This window comes from Cannabis sativa, chromosome 1 (assembly GCF_029168945.1).
Source record: "Cannabis sativa cultivar Pink pepper isolate KNU-18-1 chromosome 1, ASM2916894v1, whole genome shotgun sequence".
In the NCBI taxonomy this organism is placed as follows: Eukaryota; Viridiplantae; Streptophyta; class Magnoliopsida; order Rosales; family Cannabaceae; genus Cannabis; species Cannabis sativa.
Window position 1 is genome coordinate 36373226 of NC_083601.1, and position 18662 is coordinate 36391887.

Sequence of the window (18662 nt, forward strand, 5' to 3'; positions counted from 1 at the left end):
TTTACAAGGGTTTTTTAGTGGGTAAATACTATTTTAGACTTTGTGTTTTACAAAAGTTATTAATTGGACCATCTGTTTTGTTAAATGACAAAATGGACCTTATATTTTCTAAAATTGTAAAAATAGGACTCTGAGCTTAATTTTTGATTTTTTTTTAATATAACAAACTTGAAGACAATTTCTAATACGAATAAATACAGAAAATATAAATAATTTTGTCATAACACTTTTATATCGAATTATTATTAAATTTTATTTTGACAAAAAATTAATTCATGGTCCTATTTGTACTATTTTGAAAAATACAGAGTCTATTTTGTCATTTAACAAAAAAGAAGGTCTAATTAATAATTTTTGTAAAACATAGGGTCCATAATAGTATTTATCTTTTTTTAAAGTACTAAATTAAGATTGTAAACTATACGCAAATTAAACTCTACAAAGATCAAACTAAATATTTAATGTAAAAAGAATAAAATAAATAAAAGAAAGAGAGATTAATTATTACCTTACTCATAATGATTACCACTAACACTATTTTTTCTTTTTTTTGAAAGAATTACCACTAACAACATTATAGAAAAGAAACAAAAAAATTCGCTTGGTGTAGAACTGTAGATATTTAGCTCTTTATTTTATTTATTGTTAAAGGATTTCAAACTATAAAACAAGGTAATTGGCGGTGATCCAATTTTCTCGTGTTTTAATTTTATATACTTAATTTTTTTGATAATATTTTTTTTAGAGAATCTCTGATAATATATTAAAAGTAAATATCATATATAAGATACATGAGCTACTTTTTTTATTGTCAATTAGTTTTGAGATATAGAACTTTATGCATCTTACCATACACTCACATATTCTATTACCTTAACCCTACACTTTCACATTCTAACATAGTATTAGAGCCAAATTAAACTATAACGACTAATCGATCCAAATCCAAACATCAGTCTAAAAAGACGAGTCAAAATAGCCGCTTGTGATTCGAGGAAAGTGAGCCAAAAAGAGCTGCAGTGAACTAAGAGTCAGGGCCGGCCCTAAAACAAAGTGGGCCATAGGAAAAAAAAAAATTGGGCCCTTATGTTAGAAAAAATGTGGTATTTTTCAAAATCGGTAAAGAAAATGTATAATTTTAAAAGAGGAAAAAAAAATTTTGGGCCCCTGGACAGGGTGGGCCCGAGTGTGAAAGATTGATGAGCAAAAAAAAATAGTCATCATCTTGAGAAAAAATGTTAGAGAGTCTCACATTAATAATGCGTTGAAACTAAATACTATATAAAATGTATGGGGTACTGCTTTCATTATTAATTGGCTTTGAGATGGAACCTCATGTACCTTACTATATACTCACCTATTCTAATAACTTAACTATACACTTTCATATTCTAACACTTTCTTAATTTTTTTTTTTTTTTATATAAATTTGAATTCCAGTTAAATTTGTTAAATCTCATTGTTAGATATTAATGAGATTGTAGTATATATAACATGTTTTTATTTGCTTTTAAACTTTATTATGGTGTGTACATAATTAAGTGTACACATGTGACACCTCAAATTCATAAATAAAAATAAAATTAAGAATGTATTATTATAAAAAAAAAATAAAGAGGTGAAGTATATAAAAATTAAAATATATAAAGGTGTAAAGCTAATTAACTTAATAATAATTATAAATGTGCATTTTTAATTATGTGTTGTTTATTTTTAAAATAAATTATTGATGTGGCCAATAGTTATAGACCACTGATATAATTACTGAGAGTGTATTTAATAAATTTAAACTATGAAAAGTTAAATTTATCATTTAAACATACAAATATTAACTCAACGAGTTGAATTCATTTATTAAACTACATTCACAAACAAACTGTTTAAAAAATAAATAGAATGCAACTCTGAATTACTACATTTGTAATAGTTGTTATAGTTCACTTTGTCTTGATTATATGAAATCCAAACAAATTTAACATGTTAAAAATATAAGGTTCAAAAAATGTGTTGCACGCGTGATTTTTTTATTTTTTACTCGTGTAAAATAGACTATTTGAACATTAAATTATATATTGTAAATTATTCTAAATTTCTCAACATGAGAACATCTTAAATAGTTTTAACACAACGTATACCATTATGTAAAATTAGACTAAGAGATTTTTCAGAAGCTAAAAGAGTTAGGGATTGTACAATATACTAATTTTAGTGGGATACATGGTAGAAGCACCCTAAAATACATATTGGATTTATTTAGTAGGTCTCTTCTCATATATTATTATTTTTTTTTAAAAAAAAATGCTTATGAATATTTTTTTTATATTTTTCTTCAATGAGCCCTCTAAAAAAGGTGCAACGATGCACTTTTTATCGACATTAAAAGAAAAATTAGTCTAATTTTTTTTATAATAGTTATTTAAGATATCTTGCAAAATTTTGAGAAAATTAAAATAATTTATAATATAAAAAATATTGTTCAAAAAATCTACTCCGCACGCATATAAAATAAAAGTCACATGTGTGCAACAAATTGTTTGAACTTTATTTTTGGCATGTTAAATTTTTTGAATTTCTCAAAAAAAAAAAGAATGTATTAAATAACTAAAACATACACAACAAAAATAAATAAATAATTGAAAATTAGACCAAAAATTTTTTTTGAATACCGAAACAGATATGAGTGCGTCGGTGCACCCCTTTTAGCGGGTGCATTGTAAAATTTGTTTTATTATCTAATTAATGTTATGGTATATACTATTGGGTGATTCTACAATGCATCCCCTTAAAAAGGATATACTTATGCACCATCTATTTGTTTTAGCATCTAGAAAAAAAATTTAGTCTATTTTTTTTTTATATTCATGTACGTTATAGCTATTTACAAAATTTTAAGAAATTCTGTATATTTTACAATATAGAAAATAATGTTCAAACAATCTATTTTACACGCGTATAAAATAAAATAATCACACATACAACATACTGCTTGAACGCAATTTTTGACGTGTTAAACTTTTCTGAATTTCTTAAAATTTTGCAAGATGCCTTAAATAATTATAATTTACACGACCATGAGAAAAAATTTCACTGAAAAATTATTTCGGATACTAAAACAAATAGAGATGTATTGATGTATCCCTTTTAAGGGGATGCATTATAGAATTTCTCTATACTATTTTGGACTACGTGTTTGGTAAAAGTTATCAATTGGACCTTCTATTTTGTTAATTGATAATTTAAACCTTATATTTTTTAAAATAGTACAAAATAGACCTTGAGGTTAATTTTTGTCAAATTAAAACTTAACAATAACCTGATGTGGAGGCGTTATAACAAGATTAATTACAATTTTTTTAAAATAATTATTCGTGCAAAAACTCGTTTCAGGTTGGTTATATTAAAAAAAAAATACACAAATTAAGGTCACTGTTTATTTTGTACTATTTTAAAAATACAATATCTAAATTTTCATTGAATTAAGCAAAAGATCCAATATATAGCTTTTGTAAAAAAACATGGTCTAAAATGGTATTAAAAAATTCTACGTTGCACCCCCTTAAAAGGGATGCACCGATGTACCTTTATCTAATTTGGTATCCAAAATAATTTTTTAATCAATTTTTTCTCCTGGTCATGTACATTTTAGTTATTTATGATATCCTGCAAAATTTTAAGAAATTCAAAAAAAAAATTAAGACGCCAAAAACAGAGTTCAAATAGCGTGTTGCACTCATGACTATTTTATTTTATACGAGTGTGAAATATATTTTTAAATGCTACTTTCTATATTGTAAATTATTTCAAATTTCTCAAAAATTTTGTAAGATATCTTAAATAACTATAATTAACATATATATACATATAAAAAAGATGAAAAAATTCTTCTGAATGACAAAATAGGTAAGTGGTGCATCAATGTATCTATTTTAAAGAGTGAATTGTAAAAGCATCCAATATTATTTCCCTTACTATTATCCTAATTTTAATCTATTAGAAAATTCAACAATATATATACTCTCTTGAAATGGGTACATCGATGCATCCTTATCTGTCTCGGTATCTAAAAAATATTTAATCTAATTTTTTTTTCTAGTCGTATACGTTGTAATTATTTAAGACATTTGAATTTTTTTTAAAAAATCTACAAATAATTTAACACATTGAAAACATGGTTCAAAAAGTCTGTTGTATGCACGGCTTTTTATTTTATATGCGTATGAAATAGATAGATTGAATATTAATTTCTATATGGTAAATTATTCCGAATTTTTTAAAATTTTACAAAATGTCTTAAATAACTATAACATATATGACTATAAAATAATTTAAACTAAAAAATTCTTATAAATGTCGAAATAGTTAGAGTTATTATAATGGACCCATTTGAATAGGGTATATTGTAAAAGCACCGTAATCTATTTTTACCGATTTACTATTTTACCTAATTGAGTAATCAAAAAACGACATTCTTTTTAAATTAATAAGTAAAATTCAAACACCTTCATGAGTTTTCGTAATATAATTTTCTCTAAATAAGCATATAATTTTTGGGGAGAGTTTTTTATTTTTACACTGTAAAATAGTTTTTTTTTCTTTTTTCACTTTTACAGAATTTTATATAAAAATTCTAATAATAATTAATGGAACAATTTAAATCGCAATTAAAACCTACATAATAACTCATATAGAAACTACTGAAAAAACTGCTAAAGCAATGTAAACTGTAAATTTTTTTTAAGAAAATTGTATATTAAATAATTTTTTTTTTTTTTTTTGGTTGACAAGTATACAAGAACAGTTTAAATTAAAAAAGAGGAAGAAATTAAATGCATGTTTGACATCATAACTAAAAAACTGTTTTTTGTTTTTAAAAACAGAAAATTGTTTTTTGAAAACAATTTGGCTTGTTTGACCTTGTTTTTTGAAAACAGTTTTCAGAAAACAAAGTTACAATAAACAAAAATTTTGAAAACAACAAAATGTTGTTTTCTGTTTTAAAAACCAATTTACTTTTAGTCAATATTATTTTTAAAAAACACTAACCAAACATGACTTGTTTTTAAAAAATTCAAAAATTATTTTTTGTTCTCATTTCTAAAAACAATTTTTTGAAAACATAAAATAAAAAACAATACCAAACATACTCTAAAAGAATTCCATTACCAAAGAAATTCATTAAAAGATGCATGACCACTTACGGTTACCAGTGACTAAAACTTGTTTCTTTTCACTAAACTAATAATTTAACTTCATCTATTAATCATAACTGTAAAAAGAAAATGGGAACGACAACATAACTCTCACTACAACAACTTACTGATCTATACCCTTTTCGTGTGGGTCACACGTGTTCCCCACTTTTCCCTGCAAATTGTTGGTTTTGGCGCGTAACCTAAACGCTCCTGATCCTAGCTACTTGCTCTGCCACGCATCTGAATTCCCATGGTTATGTTGCAAAGTGATTTGTTTTTTAAGAAACTAAATCAAATCCAAAACTTTTATTATTAATCTACGAAATTACTAAAATAACCTTTCGGCTTAAGAAGACATTCCCATCTGATAAGTACGGCTTATTATTGCAATAAATTATCCAAACAGTCAAAAATATAAACAAAACCAAAATTATACAACATTGTACCGTATTTTGACTTATTTCATACTTTATTTTAAATTGCTTTGAATTTGGTATCATAATGTGTTTTATACAAAATGACAACTTTCATTTCAAAGATTTTTCTTTTTTTTTTTTTTTTTTTTTTTTAATTCCACGGAAAGAGCAACTTATCTTGTCCTATGTTAGTCAAAATAAAGTATGGGTAGCAATTCAAGTCATTGAGCCTTTATACTAATATGATTTGAAATTTTACAAGTTCTACACACAACAATTATGTTCATGCGAGTTATTTAAAATAAATTTTAAAACTTCATAGAACACTCAATGACATTAAAAATAATAATTTAATTTATAGTATGCCAACACGAGTTATCACACAAAATAACAATTTACATCACAATAAATGTATTATGTTTTTTATTTATATTTATACTATTTATATTATTTTATAATTAAGAAATGCTAAAGTGTTTAGTACTTTTTTATGTATCAATATCACTAGTTATGGTTATTAAATATCATGTTTCATATAATTTAATATGATAATTTTTTAGAGATTATTACTAACCAATTATAAAATAACATGTCTAAAAAAGTGATAGACAACACTGTTGCCCAATAACAATATTTTTATTTTATTAATATATTTAACTATAACATTAAATTGTATTTATATTATTTTTTATATTAAAATAATAATAAAATTATTAATTTTATTTTTAATAAAAATATTAATCGGCTAAATATTAAATTTTACATTAAAATTTTGCAATATAAAATTAGAGTATAATGCTAAAATTTGATTTATATCTACCATAAACATAAAGTTATTTTTTGTGAGAAATATAGCACAATTTTTAATGGTCTAATTGTTCACAAAAAACATACACTTAGCCTGTCAACCATCATGAAGTTATTATCGTCTTTTCTCGTGAGTACTGCACCAGCATTCTCGGCGACTAAGCCATTACCTCTACACAACCAAGCTCACCCACTTGAGGGAAGATGGTTAATTTGATAGTATTTGGGGGGACTAGCTTGATAGTATGAATAACATGGAGTGATTGTTTAGGACTGTTGAAGCCATTTTTCAGCAACTAAGAAATTAAAAGAGGATGAAGATTAAAAAGCACATAAAAAAAAATATATATATAATAATAACTGGTCAGTTTTATAGTGGCTCAACCATTAAGAGACCTACTCCATTTTAATCACTTGTATTGAGAAAGTCTCTCTAAGATTTGACAGCGTGTATGCTTAGTTAATACCAATGAAAGAGAAACGTCTTTGAGCAGTACTCCCATCAATGTATTCAGCTAAAAGCTAAACAAAATTTAGCCAAAAATATAATATATATTACAATATTTCTATGTATGTTCTCTATATAAAAAAAAATGAATATATAATAGGAAATGAATGTACAATAAATGTCACTTTTGTTAGTACATTTTTGTGTTGGTAAAAGTTGATATTGCGCTAGTAAAATACAATTTACTTCTGATGTGTTGACAAAAAAGTTGGCAAATCAACGTTGGTATTAAAACTTTTACCAGCACAAAATGAAAAGCGCTGGCAAAAGTGACTTTTCCTAGCGCGCAAATACGCTGGTAAAAGTTAGATTTTAGCTACTGCAAATGTGCGCTGGTAAAACTTTGACCTTTTTGCAAGCACAGTTTGCGAAATGCACTGATAAAAGTTATTTTTACGAGCGCAGCGCAATAGCGAGCGACATTTCTTGTAAGAACTTTCTAAATATACAGAGCTCTTTATTTTATTTTTTTTCTAAACTTTTTTAATACTATTTTAATAAGAAACACTATTATTATTTTTATTATAATATAAAATTAATTTATATTAAATAAATTTAAATTATAAAATATTATTAAAATAATCAAATAATAACTACATGAAAAAAAAAAACCCAATATAACTGAATTATTATACATAGTGGCAGACCCAATATAAGATTGAGGGTGTCATATGCCCACCTTAAAATTTTAATATTTAAGTTTTTTAATTACAATTTAGTCCATTTTTATTTATTTTTTTACATTTATATATTAATTTTGTAAATATTTTTATATTTATCCTTTCCTTATTTTTATTTTTCTTTTATATTATTTTTTTTTATAAATTAATTTTCATTATGTCTTAATTTTTAAGTTTACTTTACCTTCTAATTTTTTTCGTCCCCATTGAACAAAATTTTTATGTTTGCCTATTTGCACAAACTCCAATAAAATGCATCTCAACATGTTGCTATGGAGAGAAAGCTATTTTTATTTTTATTATTAATTTTATTACTACATTATTTAAGTTAATTCTATATAATTATATATAATATTTTATTAATTTCTATATTATTAATGTATTGAAAATATATTATTTTATTGATGCCGATAAAAATATAAAAAAAATTGATATATGGTGTAATGTAAAAATGTGAGGTAAAATAAAATAAAAAAAAAAATAATAAGATATTTTGAAAAATAGAGTAAAGAAGCTCATGTGAGTGCTCAAAGTGATCCCATAAATATATTTAGAATAATTATAATTTTTATCCCTTAAATTTTAACATGTACCAAATGATGTTTCTTAAACTTTTCAACTATTAGAAAAATTTTCCAAACCATTTAGACAAATTAAAGTAGGGTATTTGTGGCCAAACTCCCTATATTTTGAAGTTCGTTGTGGATTAACTCTCTTACTGAAAAAATTAGGGCTAAACTCCCCAAATTCCACAATCGTTTTGCTCTGTAGTCCTTCTGTCCATTTTGGTTTGTTAAGTGCCAAAGTGGACTGCTACAGTATACACAAGTGTATACATGGTAAATTTTCGTTAGTCCAACTGATATTAATAATAAGGGTGATTCTACAATGCACCCCCTTAAAAGGGATGTATTGATGCACCCTTAACTTATTTCGGCATTCAAAAAAAAAAAATTAATCTAATTTTTTTTCATATTCATGTATGTTATAGCTATTTAAGATATCCTACAAAATTTTGAGAAATTCGGAATAATTTACAATATAGAAAATAATGTTCAAACACTCGATTTTACACGCGTATAAAATAAAATAGTCACGTGTGCAATACAATGTTTGAACATAGATTTCGGCGTGTTAAACTTTTCCAAATTTTTTAAAATTTTGCACGATGTCTTAAATAACTATAACGTACATGACCATGAAAAAAAATTTGATTGAAAAATTATTTCGGATACTAAAACAGATAGGGGTGCATCAATGTATCCATTTTAAGGGTGTGCATTGTAGAATTTTCCAATAATTTATATATTAAAAAAAATAAATAATTAAAAATCTAAAAAAAAAATGAAAAATAATTAATATTTTTTTCTTTTTTCTTCTTCACCTTTCTTCTTCTTCGTTCCCATAAATCAAACCCCCACCCCACGAACCTCAACCCAAAAATTGAACCCAAACTCCAACCCAGATTTTGAACCCCAACACCACCACTACCGCGACCACAAACACCACCACCACCACACCCACCCCCACCGCCCCTCCTCACCTATCTTTTGAAGCCTCTTCTGTCGATGCCCACTTCCATCAAATCAAAGTCCCTAAGTTATGAATAATTTAAATACAAAAATGTTGGTAATTTTTGTTACCTTTGTAGTCGATTAGGTCATCTGAGAAGTGTGTGTTCATTGTCATCCTCTCCGGCCATGGCGAACAGTTCTCAAGCAGTGATGGGTGAGGCTACAATTGGAAATCGTGCACAATTTTTGAGCTTCAAGTCTGGATCAAAAGTGACGGGTTAGTCTCGATTCAGTCATGGCAGAGTGTGGGTGCCAAGGAATTCGACGTTTGAGCCGAGTTGTACAGCTGAGGGTATGACCATTTTTAGCATGTTTGGGTCGAGACTAGCTCTGAAGATGGGCTAGGATTTTGATGGAAGTTGGCTGATGGGAAAGGATTATGTTTGGTTGCTGAGAAAATTTTGGAAAATATGAGGTTTTTTCCTAGGGCATCGAAGAAGAAGGAGAAGCAGAACAAAGAAGCAGAAAAAGAAAAGGAAATTTTTTTTCTGATTTTTTAAATTTTTTAAATATTTTTTTAATTATTAACTAGGGGTATTTATCAAACCGCTTAAACCGCCCGCACCACAAAAAAATGCGGTTTAAAATTCTTTGTGGTGCGGTCGCGGTTTAAATTTTTCCTAAAACGCGCGGTACGGTTTGCAGTTTTGAATTTTTAATATGCAGTTCAAACCGCACCGCATATTATGAAGATACCATTTTTTATATTTATTTAGGTCCAATATGTGAAGGCCCAACCTAAGCTCACTAATTATTGTTTTGTTGAAACTTGAAACTTTTTTTTTTCATATTTATTTTCAAGTCTTATGGTATTTTTGACAAGTGTTGCTCAAACTTTGTTGTATTTGTGATAGTTTAATTATTTAATGATAGTCCAAACTACAAAAACTGCATAACCGCACCATTTTTTGTGGTGCGGTTTCTGTGGTTTTTTAGTTCCGCGGTGCGGGTGCGTTTTGATAAATTAAAAAAACTGCATGTGCAAGTTACTTTGAAAAAATAGTCAAAAATCGCACCACCCACACCGCGAACACTCCTATTATTAATATTAGGTGGCCAAATAAAATTTCGCTACATGTATACTTGTATACACAGTGACAACCCTATTTGGCACTTAACAGCCAAAAATTAACAGAAGGAGCGCTGACCAAAACGATTGTGGAGTTCGGGGAGTTTAGCCCTAATTTTTTCAATAAATGGGTTAATCTGTAACGAACCTCAAAGTATAAGGAGTTTGACTGCAAATTACCCATTAAAGTATTAGATATAAGTATGATATTGGTTATTTTCTTAGTCTAGCAGTGGAGATATGAGTTTCCGATTTAGAGTAACGGTGCAACATTTCACTACATGCTGTGAAATTTTAACGAAATAAGTTGAAAAATATATCTTTTTTGTATTCATTAATAAAAAATATTCTCATATTATATTTTATTGAAATATACCCACTTTTTTAAATGATTTACCCAATGTACTTTCTCAGTCTCTACTTAAGTCTAGTGTATAATTTATATTAACCTAACGAGTCTAATTGAGACATCATCTATAAAAGTGTATATCTTTAAAAATATAAAAATAGAGATAAAAATTAAAATAAGTAAAGTAAAATGAATAATGTAATTTTCTCAATTTTAACACTATTACATTTTAAGGTTACATTAAAATGTAATATTAATAGTGTTTGATTTTGATTCTATACTAAATTGTTGTATAACTTTTTTTTTCTTCAATTCTAACATTTATTTTAATTTTTTTTTTTTAAAAATAATGAATTATACGTTTACAGTATATATAACTATATCATAAATTAATTATTATGGATTATTTATTATTAATGTAAATAATATAAAATATGAAATTTTTTAAGCATTAAATTATTAAAATTGTTGTACCTTAAATAATAAATTTTAAGAAAAATTACGGTATAAGTCTTTAAAAAGTTTACTCTGATGCTAATAAGTTCTCAATCTCAAAAAATTGCAGCAATAGTCCCCAAGTTTAAGATTCTTAGTCTGTTGGTCCATATTTATTTTAACAGATCTGTTAGTAGATCTGTTAGTTGCTAATAAAAATATCACATGTTATGAGGCATAAGTCACAAAAAGTTTACTTTAATGTAAATAAGTCCTCAATCTCGAAAAATTACAGTAATAGTCTTCAAGCTCAAGATTCTCAGTAGGTGCCCAATTTAACAACTCTGCTTATAGTTTTTAAAATTACCATGTGTTGAATACTTATTCGTCCACATCATAAAAATTATTTAAATAAATAAATAACAACTTCTACAATTCACCACCCATTCCTTTGGTGGTGGAGGCTTGCTGCTGACTAGTATCATCCCTTCATCTCCACTTTCTTCCTCAATATTACATCCTACAATCTCAAAAAACCAATTAAACAAAAAAAGCCTATAAAGCCTTAAATCGATGCACCTTGCTCCGACCCTTTCCTGAATCAGGATCTTGGAGAGTGATGAATCTTTTGATTTTTTCTTTCATAGTTTTCAAGAAATCAAAAGATATGGAGAGAGTATACAGTAGACAAAGAGAGATGTGGGTAGTGGCGTGTGGTGGGTTTTGGTGGGCGATAGAACTTATTAAGACTCAACAAGTTAGGTTAGGAGAAAACTAGACAAAGAAGAAAAAAAATTAGAAAAGATAAAAAAAAAATAATTAAATAGTACTTTGTTTATTTTTAATTAAAATTATAATTTAGATCAATAAAATATTAACAAGAGAATGTTTTTGAGAGCAATAAATAGATCGGTTAAATTAAGTAGCTATGAACAAAAGAATATACACCAAATTCACCATCTCTAATGTAAATAGTGAACAAAATTAATAAAGAATGTACACCAAAATAGTACCACGGTCCCAAGATGACCCCAGAAGTCATGGACTCAATGCAAATTGCAAACCTAAAGCATAATTTGGACTGAAACGATGTCATGTATTTTGATGTATATTTTGATTTTATAAATTATTACTCATTATTATTAAAGTAATTTATAGCTTCAAATCAAATGTACTTATTATTTGAAGCATTTAATAAATTAAAGTAATTTATATATGGGAAATTTGATAATTTATGCTAAAAAATTAGATAGGGTGTTTAATTATACCCAATTATTACACATAAAAAAACTATACCTATCTTTTAATTATCTTCCAAAAATACCCCTGTCTTTTCAAACTTCTCACATTCCCTCTAACTCTATTCTCTCTCTTCTACATTCTCTCTCTTCATTCCCTCTCCCCACCGACGCTGCAAACAACAACCACACCAGACGACCAAACAACCAAAATCGCAGTCGACCACCAAACAACCACCAGACGACCAGGAACCCACAAACCCACAAACCCACGAACCCACGACGACGACGACGAACCCACGGGCACGAACCGAACCCTTGAACCCAGACGAACCCTCGAACCCACTCCAATCGACCCCATCGACGGACGCCCGAGCGAACAAGGAGACCCAGTCGAATCCCACGAACATAGCAATCCAGGTTAGTTTTCGTGGAATTTTTCTTTGAATTTTCTTCTTTAAAATGCATACATTTGTGGTTGAATCTGGTATTGAATTGAAAGTTGTTATTTTGTATGTTTTTTGGGGATAATTTGTGCAATAAAACTGTGGGATGAATGTGGGTTTCGAACAATAGATTTTTCTGGGTTTTTAGGTTATTGTGCGATTTTATGCGATTCTATGTGCGCTTTTGTGCGACGTATCTGGAGTCTGTACATGTGTTTTTGTGTTTTTGCGACTTTTGTGCGATTTATGTGCGATCTTGTGCGATTAAGTTGTAGACTTTCTGTGTTGGGTATGTTAAGCGATATTATGCGATGTTGTGCGATTTTGAGCGATTTATAGAATGTGGTCAAGGTCTTGAATTTTTAGCGACATTATGCGATTTATTTGCGACTTATTGTGCGATTTTACTGACATCAGAAATTTCCAAGTGTTACCCACACGACCCACACGAGACCCACTCCGAGGAGAAATCGTCCCAAGCACAATCCACGAACCAGGTATGGGCTAAACTTAACTTTTTTTTTGCAATTTATCATATACATTGTGCATCTGTGATATAACTGAAATGTATTTGTTTAAATTTATCAATTTTAGAGTTTGGGGAAGAAACTGAGTTTAGGGAGATAGATTTTGGGGTTTTTTTTATTTTGTGCGATTTCTGTGCGATTATGTGCGATTTCAAAGCGACATGTAGGAAGAACTTTTATCAATTCTGGAAAAAATTGAAAAATAGCGACGTTTCACGATTAAGTTAGCGACATATAGCGACATTAATGTAACTTTTATTTATTCAGTGAAAAGTCGATATTTAGCGACGTTTAACGATTACATTTGCGACTCAAAGCGAAGTGTAGCCTTGCAATATTTGCATAGAGATCCAGGCTTCACCTGTTTACCATTTAGATAACCTAACTTGCAGCGACGGCAGCCTTCGGGGAACCCTGGTGGTGGAGCCGGCCATACACCTGTTTTGTTAAATTTTTTTTCAAGTTTTAGAAACCTCCACTCGTTCATAAGCCGTTCATTTTCAAAACGTTTCATGTCGTCAAGCACTTTTTGCATTTGAGGCGTAATTTCCCCACAATCAGGCTCCTGCTTGATCTCTTCAGGAGTAAGAATCGGATATTTGCCCTTGTTCCTTCTAGTAGACATTGCTAAGAGAATTATCTTAAGAGGAAAAAAATTAAGAAAATATGTGTAACTTATGAGATAGACAATTGGCTTTTATAGAGAAAACTAGTGGTTGGGAAGGTGGGATAATAAATGTAAAAATTGAATTACACAATTGTACACATGTTTGTCATGCAAAAAGCAATCTGGGCAATTTTCGCGACATGTCGCGATTTATGTGCGATATGTTAGCGACATAATCAAGTAGTTGGTTAGGCGGGATAATAAATGTCACATTAATTACCATTTAATGTGGAAACGTCTTTTTATGCGATTATTGTCGATTTCTTGTGCGACTTTGTGCGATTTTATAGCTATTGTGTTTGCAATTTTTATATTTGTGCGATTTTTGTCGATTTCTTCTGCGACTTTGTGCGATTTTGTAGCTATTGTGTTTGCAATTTTTATATTTGTGCGATTTTTAGCGATTCCTTGTGCGATGGTGTGCGATTTATATTCAAATATGTTGCCAACCAGGATTATTTCTGGTGTGCGATTAATGTGCGATTTATGTGCGAGTTTGTGCGATGTTGTATGTCATTCACTGGCTGTTATGCGATTTCTATGCGATTTCTATGCGATTAATAATCTTCCTGTTTGTATTTGCAGATGGCTCCAGAACTCATTCTCCCCTTGGCTGAGCATTTTCCTGGGCGTATCACTTACCGAGGAAATGGGTACTTTGCTTCTATTAAAGCAAAGTTTGAAGCCTTTAACCTGACCGAGAGGGTGAAGGAAACTCCTTTTGGAGTTTTTTGGAATGCGAATGAACTGAAATTCTCCGGGGTGATTGTGCATCAACTACTGTTGAGGAAAATGAAAGTGAGTGAGGTAAAGAATGATGAAGTGTGGTTTTACGTGGGTAAAACCGAGGCCAGATTTGGAAGATCTGAGTTTGGATTGATTACGGGACTGAAGATGAGCGGTGGCCCCTCGACTGAAGAATTGAATACACTATGTGAGTCTGATCGGATATTGCGGGACTACCTCAATAATGCCAAACGGGTCACTTTCAAAACCCTTTGGCTAGCTTTTGAGGCGTGCGATGTGGCCGACGACGTGTACAAGCTGGGGCTGTGTGCATTTGTTGAAGGAGTGCTTCTATCTAGGGCTGAGGGTGTTTACATATGGTCGGATATGCTGAAGTTGGTAGAAAACGAGGAGAAGTTCTTCGAATATCCGTGGGGCCTTCTTTCATATCAGAAGTTGTTGTCATCCACAGCCAAAAGTATGACTGACCTGAGGAAGAACTACCTTGATAAATCTACTAAGGATAAGAAGAAAGGGAAGAAGGAGAAAAAAATTACTCAACCAGAGGCGAAGTACAATGTCTACGGATATGCACCGGCGCTACAATACTGGGCCTTTGAGGTGATGCAGGATTTGGGGAAGAAGTACGGGCAGTGCAGAGGGACTAGATTCCCTCGAATGTTGAATTGGAGCACCCCCAACACAGTTACGAAACATGATGTCAAGCAACCTGATGTCGCTACCCTATTCGAGAAAAGGGTATGCCAATCTGACTTTCTTTGTTGTTTTGGTATTTCTTTTGCTAAATTGTGCTTTACAACGATTTTATGCGATTTTAATGCGATTTTTGTGCGATTTAAACATGTTTTTCATTTGCCTCTGTTTCATTTAGCGAGTTTATGCGATATCAATGCGATTTTTGTGCGAGTTAGACCTATTTCATTTGCAACTGTTTTATTTTGCGAGTTTATGCGATTTTCATGCGATTATTGTGCGATTTCACTATGCTGAGTAGGATTCTGCTATTATTCTGCTATTTTCTGCGATGTTATGCGACTTTGTTGCGATTTTTGGGCGAGTTTAATATGCTTTTTGTGTTTTAAACAAACCTGATCTTTTCTGCGATTTTATGCGACGTGTGTGCGATTTTTGTGCGATAATTAATATATATTTTTTTCCAGATGGTTGTTCTTCAAATTCTGTATCCTAGGAATTGGGAGGTGGACTATTGGAAGAGCAATTGTGAGGGTGAGGTCCCCACGGTGGAAATGGGGTTGGATGAGGTCGAAGAAACGCAAGTCGGGGCGCAAGATTCGACCGCATTCCAGACCCAAGCCGAACGGGTGGCGGATTATGTGAAAAAGTCCAAAATTATTCCACCATCCCCACCCAAAGAAGCACCAGACGCCTCCACATCTGCCACCGTGCCCCCAACGCCTGCCACTGTGCCCCCAAGCTCTGCTCCAGCCAATGACTCCAACTACCTCTTGTTGGCTAAGAGGTTGGAGAAGGTAGAAGCGCAACAAGTTGCGATTCTGACTGCGCAGACTGAGATGAAGGCTGACTTCAAGAGAAGTCAGAAAGAGATGAAGAATCTTATCATGGATCAAATTGCGACCGTGATAAGTTTGTTACAGAAGCAGCCTTCGGAGCCGACACAACCATCAGGGCCGGCACAGCAATCAGACCCCACACCATCAGACACGGCAGAGCCATTACAGACGGTACATCCATCACCGCCGACATATGATGATGATGATGATGTCTACCCAGAAGATTGGCAACCTGACGCATGTGACGTTCCTTCTACTCCTGCAAACGCCATTGTCATTTCGCTGGGTGATACTGAATCTCAGGATGTGGAAGAGTTGCAGGGGCCACCAGATGGAGTGGAGTTCTGTAGGCTTAGGCGAAAGCGCAAGCCGGTTTTCTTGAATGACTACACTGCTGGGAAGAAGAAACAACGACATGGGCCCGTGGTAGTAGACACCCTGAAACCGGCGGACGCCCGGCTGTTAAAATTCTTCCAGAAGTGGATCACTTATGCTAGGGACAATGGCCGTCCTAGGGATGTTCACCTTTGGCGAAGCCACTAGATCGTGGTTCGTGAAGTTGATGGTCTTTTGAACGAATGGCTCGAAGATGCTGTAAGTTATTTCTTAACAGAATTAATTTATTGTGTTTTTTATTGTTTGTGCGACTTATATGCGACTTACATGCGATTTATATGCGATTTATACTTATTGTATATGTAATCTGGTTTATGCGACTTTATGCGATTTAAGTGCGATGTGCTTGCGATTATAAACTGATTTATGTTGGTTCGCGATTACTGTGCGATTTTTGTGCGATTGTTGTGCGATTATTTGAAACAATTTTGGTAATTTGCTGTGCGATTTCCTGCGATTCGTTGTGCGACTTTTATGCGACTTCTTTCTAACTGTTTTCATTTGGAACACAGCAAATTGATGCCATGGCGCACTTATTGAGAAGAAGACGGACCCTGTACCCAGAAGTCTACACCCGAAAAGGTGTAGTTTTGGACACATCTGCTCCACAGTTCTTTTCCATGTTTTGGAATATGTGTGAGGGTGACAGGGGCAAGATCAAATGGGATGAGAGCGTCATGAGTTACGTGCAGGGGATACCGCACAGATACTTGCCATGTTGGGAGAAGCAGGAGTACATATACTTTGTGTTGCACCTTCCCAAAGAGCGCCACTGGGTGGCAGTTGAGGTGGATATCGAGAACTGGGAGATCATTGTATATGATTCTGATATCGGTGCCACCGTTGAGGCAGCCATGGAGTCATATTTGAAGCCTTACAGCGAGCTCTTTGCAAATCTAATTCGAGATAGCGGTTATTTCCAATACAATAATTATGTACATCCGGTGGAGTTGGGCGATCTCAGTCAGCTCCTACCCCTCCATTATAGACGAGCTACCTCGGAGGTTGTACCACAAACGAACGACGGTGAATCTCTTTTTCTTTTGTATATTTTGAGTAATTTATTTAATTTTGCACTCCATTATGAATTACTTAACTTAATTGTTGCTAATATTTAGTTTTTTTTTTAGTGGCAATTGTGGAATGTATGCCATGGAGCACATTGAGCACTTGATGCTGGATCGGTCGTTGGAGCATGTGCATGATGATAACATGCTCACCTTTAGACATAGGTGGTGTGTGGACCTATTTTACCAGAACTTAACGTGGTAGTTTTTTGTAGGTTTTTGCAATGTTAATCTTGTACACATAAACTCCCCTTTTGTAATTGTATTATAATCTCACCAAATTTATATATAACAAGTAAATTTAAAGCTATTTAAATTGTTGCTTATATCAATTTATTTCTTTTTTAAATTTTTCATAAATCCTGTGAGAAGATGACTTCTTGATAAATTATTTCACTAGGAATCGCATTAAAATCGCACATTCATCGCGCATATAATCGCCAAAATACACAAACTAACAAATCTAGATTAGTTCACATCGCAGAAAAATCGCACCATAATCGCACAATGTCGCCAAAAATACAGAACCAAAGCAAACTCAAAAACAGGATCCTGTCAGTTAACATCGCACAAAAATCGCACCATAATCGCAAAATGTCGCCAAAAATACAGAACCAAAGCAAACTCAAAAACAGGATCCTGTCAGTTAACATCGCACAAAAATCGCACCATAATCGCAAAAATATCGCCAGACACTACAGAAACGAGCAACCAAAAAACAAGATCCTATCAAGATCCTGTCAGTTAACATCGCACAAAAATCGCACAATAATCACAGGATATCGCCAAAAAAACAAAACAAACTACAAACTAGCTCCTGTCAGTTACAAATCGCACAGTAATCGCATAATGTCGCCTAAAATGGGTAAACAAACCAAAAAATTATTAATCTAGGAGAAAAAAGCACAATATCCAACAACCAGCAATACAACACATATTCATTTAAAAATTGGAGAAATGGTTCAAACTCGAGCTTTGCATGTAGCTCTGTTGTGCCCTGAACCGTGACATA

General features: G+C 31.4%; 1 protein-coding gene and 1 long non-coding RNA gene across 2 annotated transcripts; both read left to right on the plus strand.

The window, feature by feature from the left end:
* The first annotated feature begins 12243 nt into the window (after nucleotides 1-12243).
* On the plus strand, nucleotides 12244-14010 carry LOC133033519 (uncharacterized). Its single transcript, XR_009685635.1, has 2 exons — nucleotides 12244-12688; nucleotides 13132-14010. It is a non-coding gene; the product is annotated as an uncharacterized LOC133033519 (long non-coding RNA).
* A 341-nt stretch (nucleotides 14011-14351) lies between these two features.
* LOC133034340 (uncharacterized) lies at nucleotides 14352-16730 on the plus strand. The gene is made up of 2 exons (XM_061109405.1): nucleotides 14352-15393; nucleotides 15816-16730. Exons 1-2 carry the CDS (start codon nucleotides 14494-14496, stop codon nucleotides 16728-16730), a joined length of 1815 nt encoding a protein of 604 aa, XP_060965388.1. The 5' UTR covers nucleotides 14352-14493.
* The last annotated feature ends 1932 nt before the right edge of the window (nucleotides 16731-18662 follow it).

Coding starts and splice junctions, on each gene's coding strand:
- LOC133034340 (XM_061109405.1), top strand. CDS start 14,494: ATGGCTCCAGAACTCATTCTCCCCTTGGCTGAGCATTTTCCTGGGCGT. Junction 15,394..15,815: donor CTACCCTATTCGAGAAAAGG/GTATGCCAATCT, acceptor ATTTTTTTCCAG/ATGGTTGTTCTTCAAATTCT.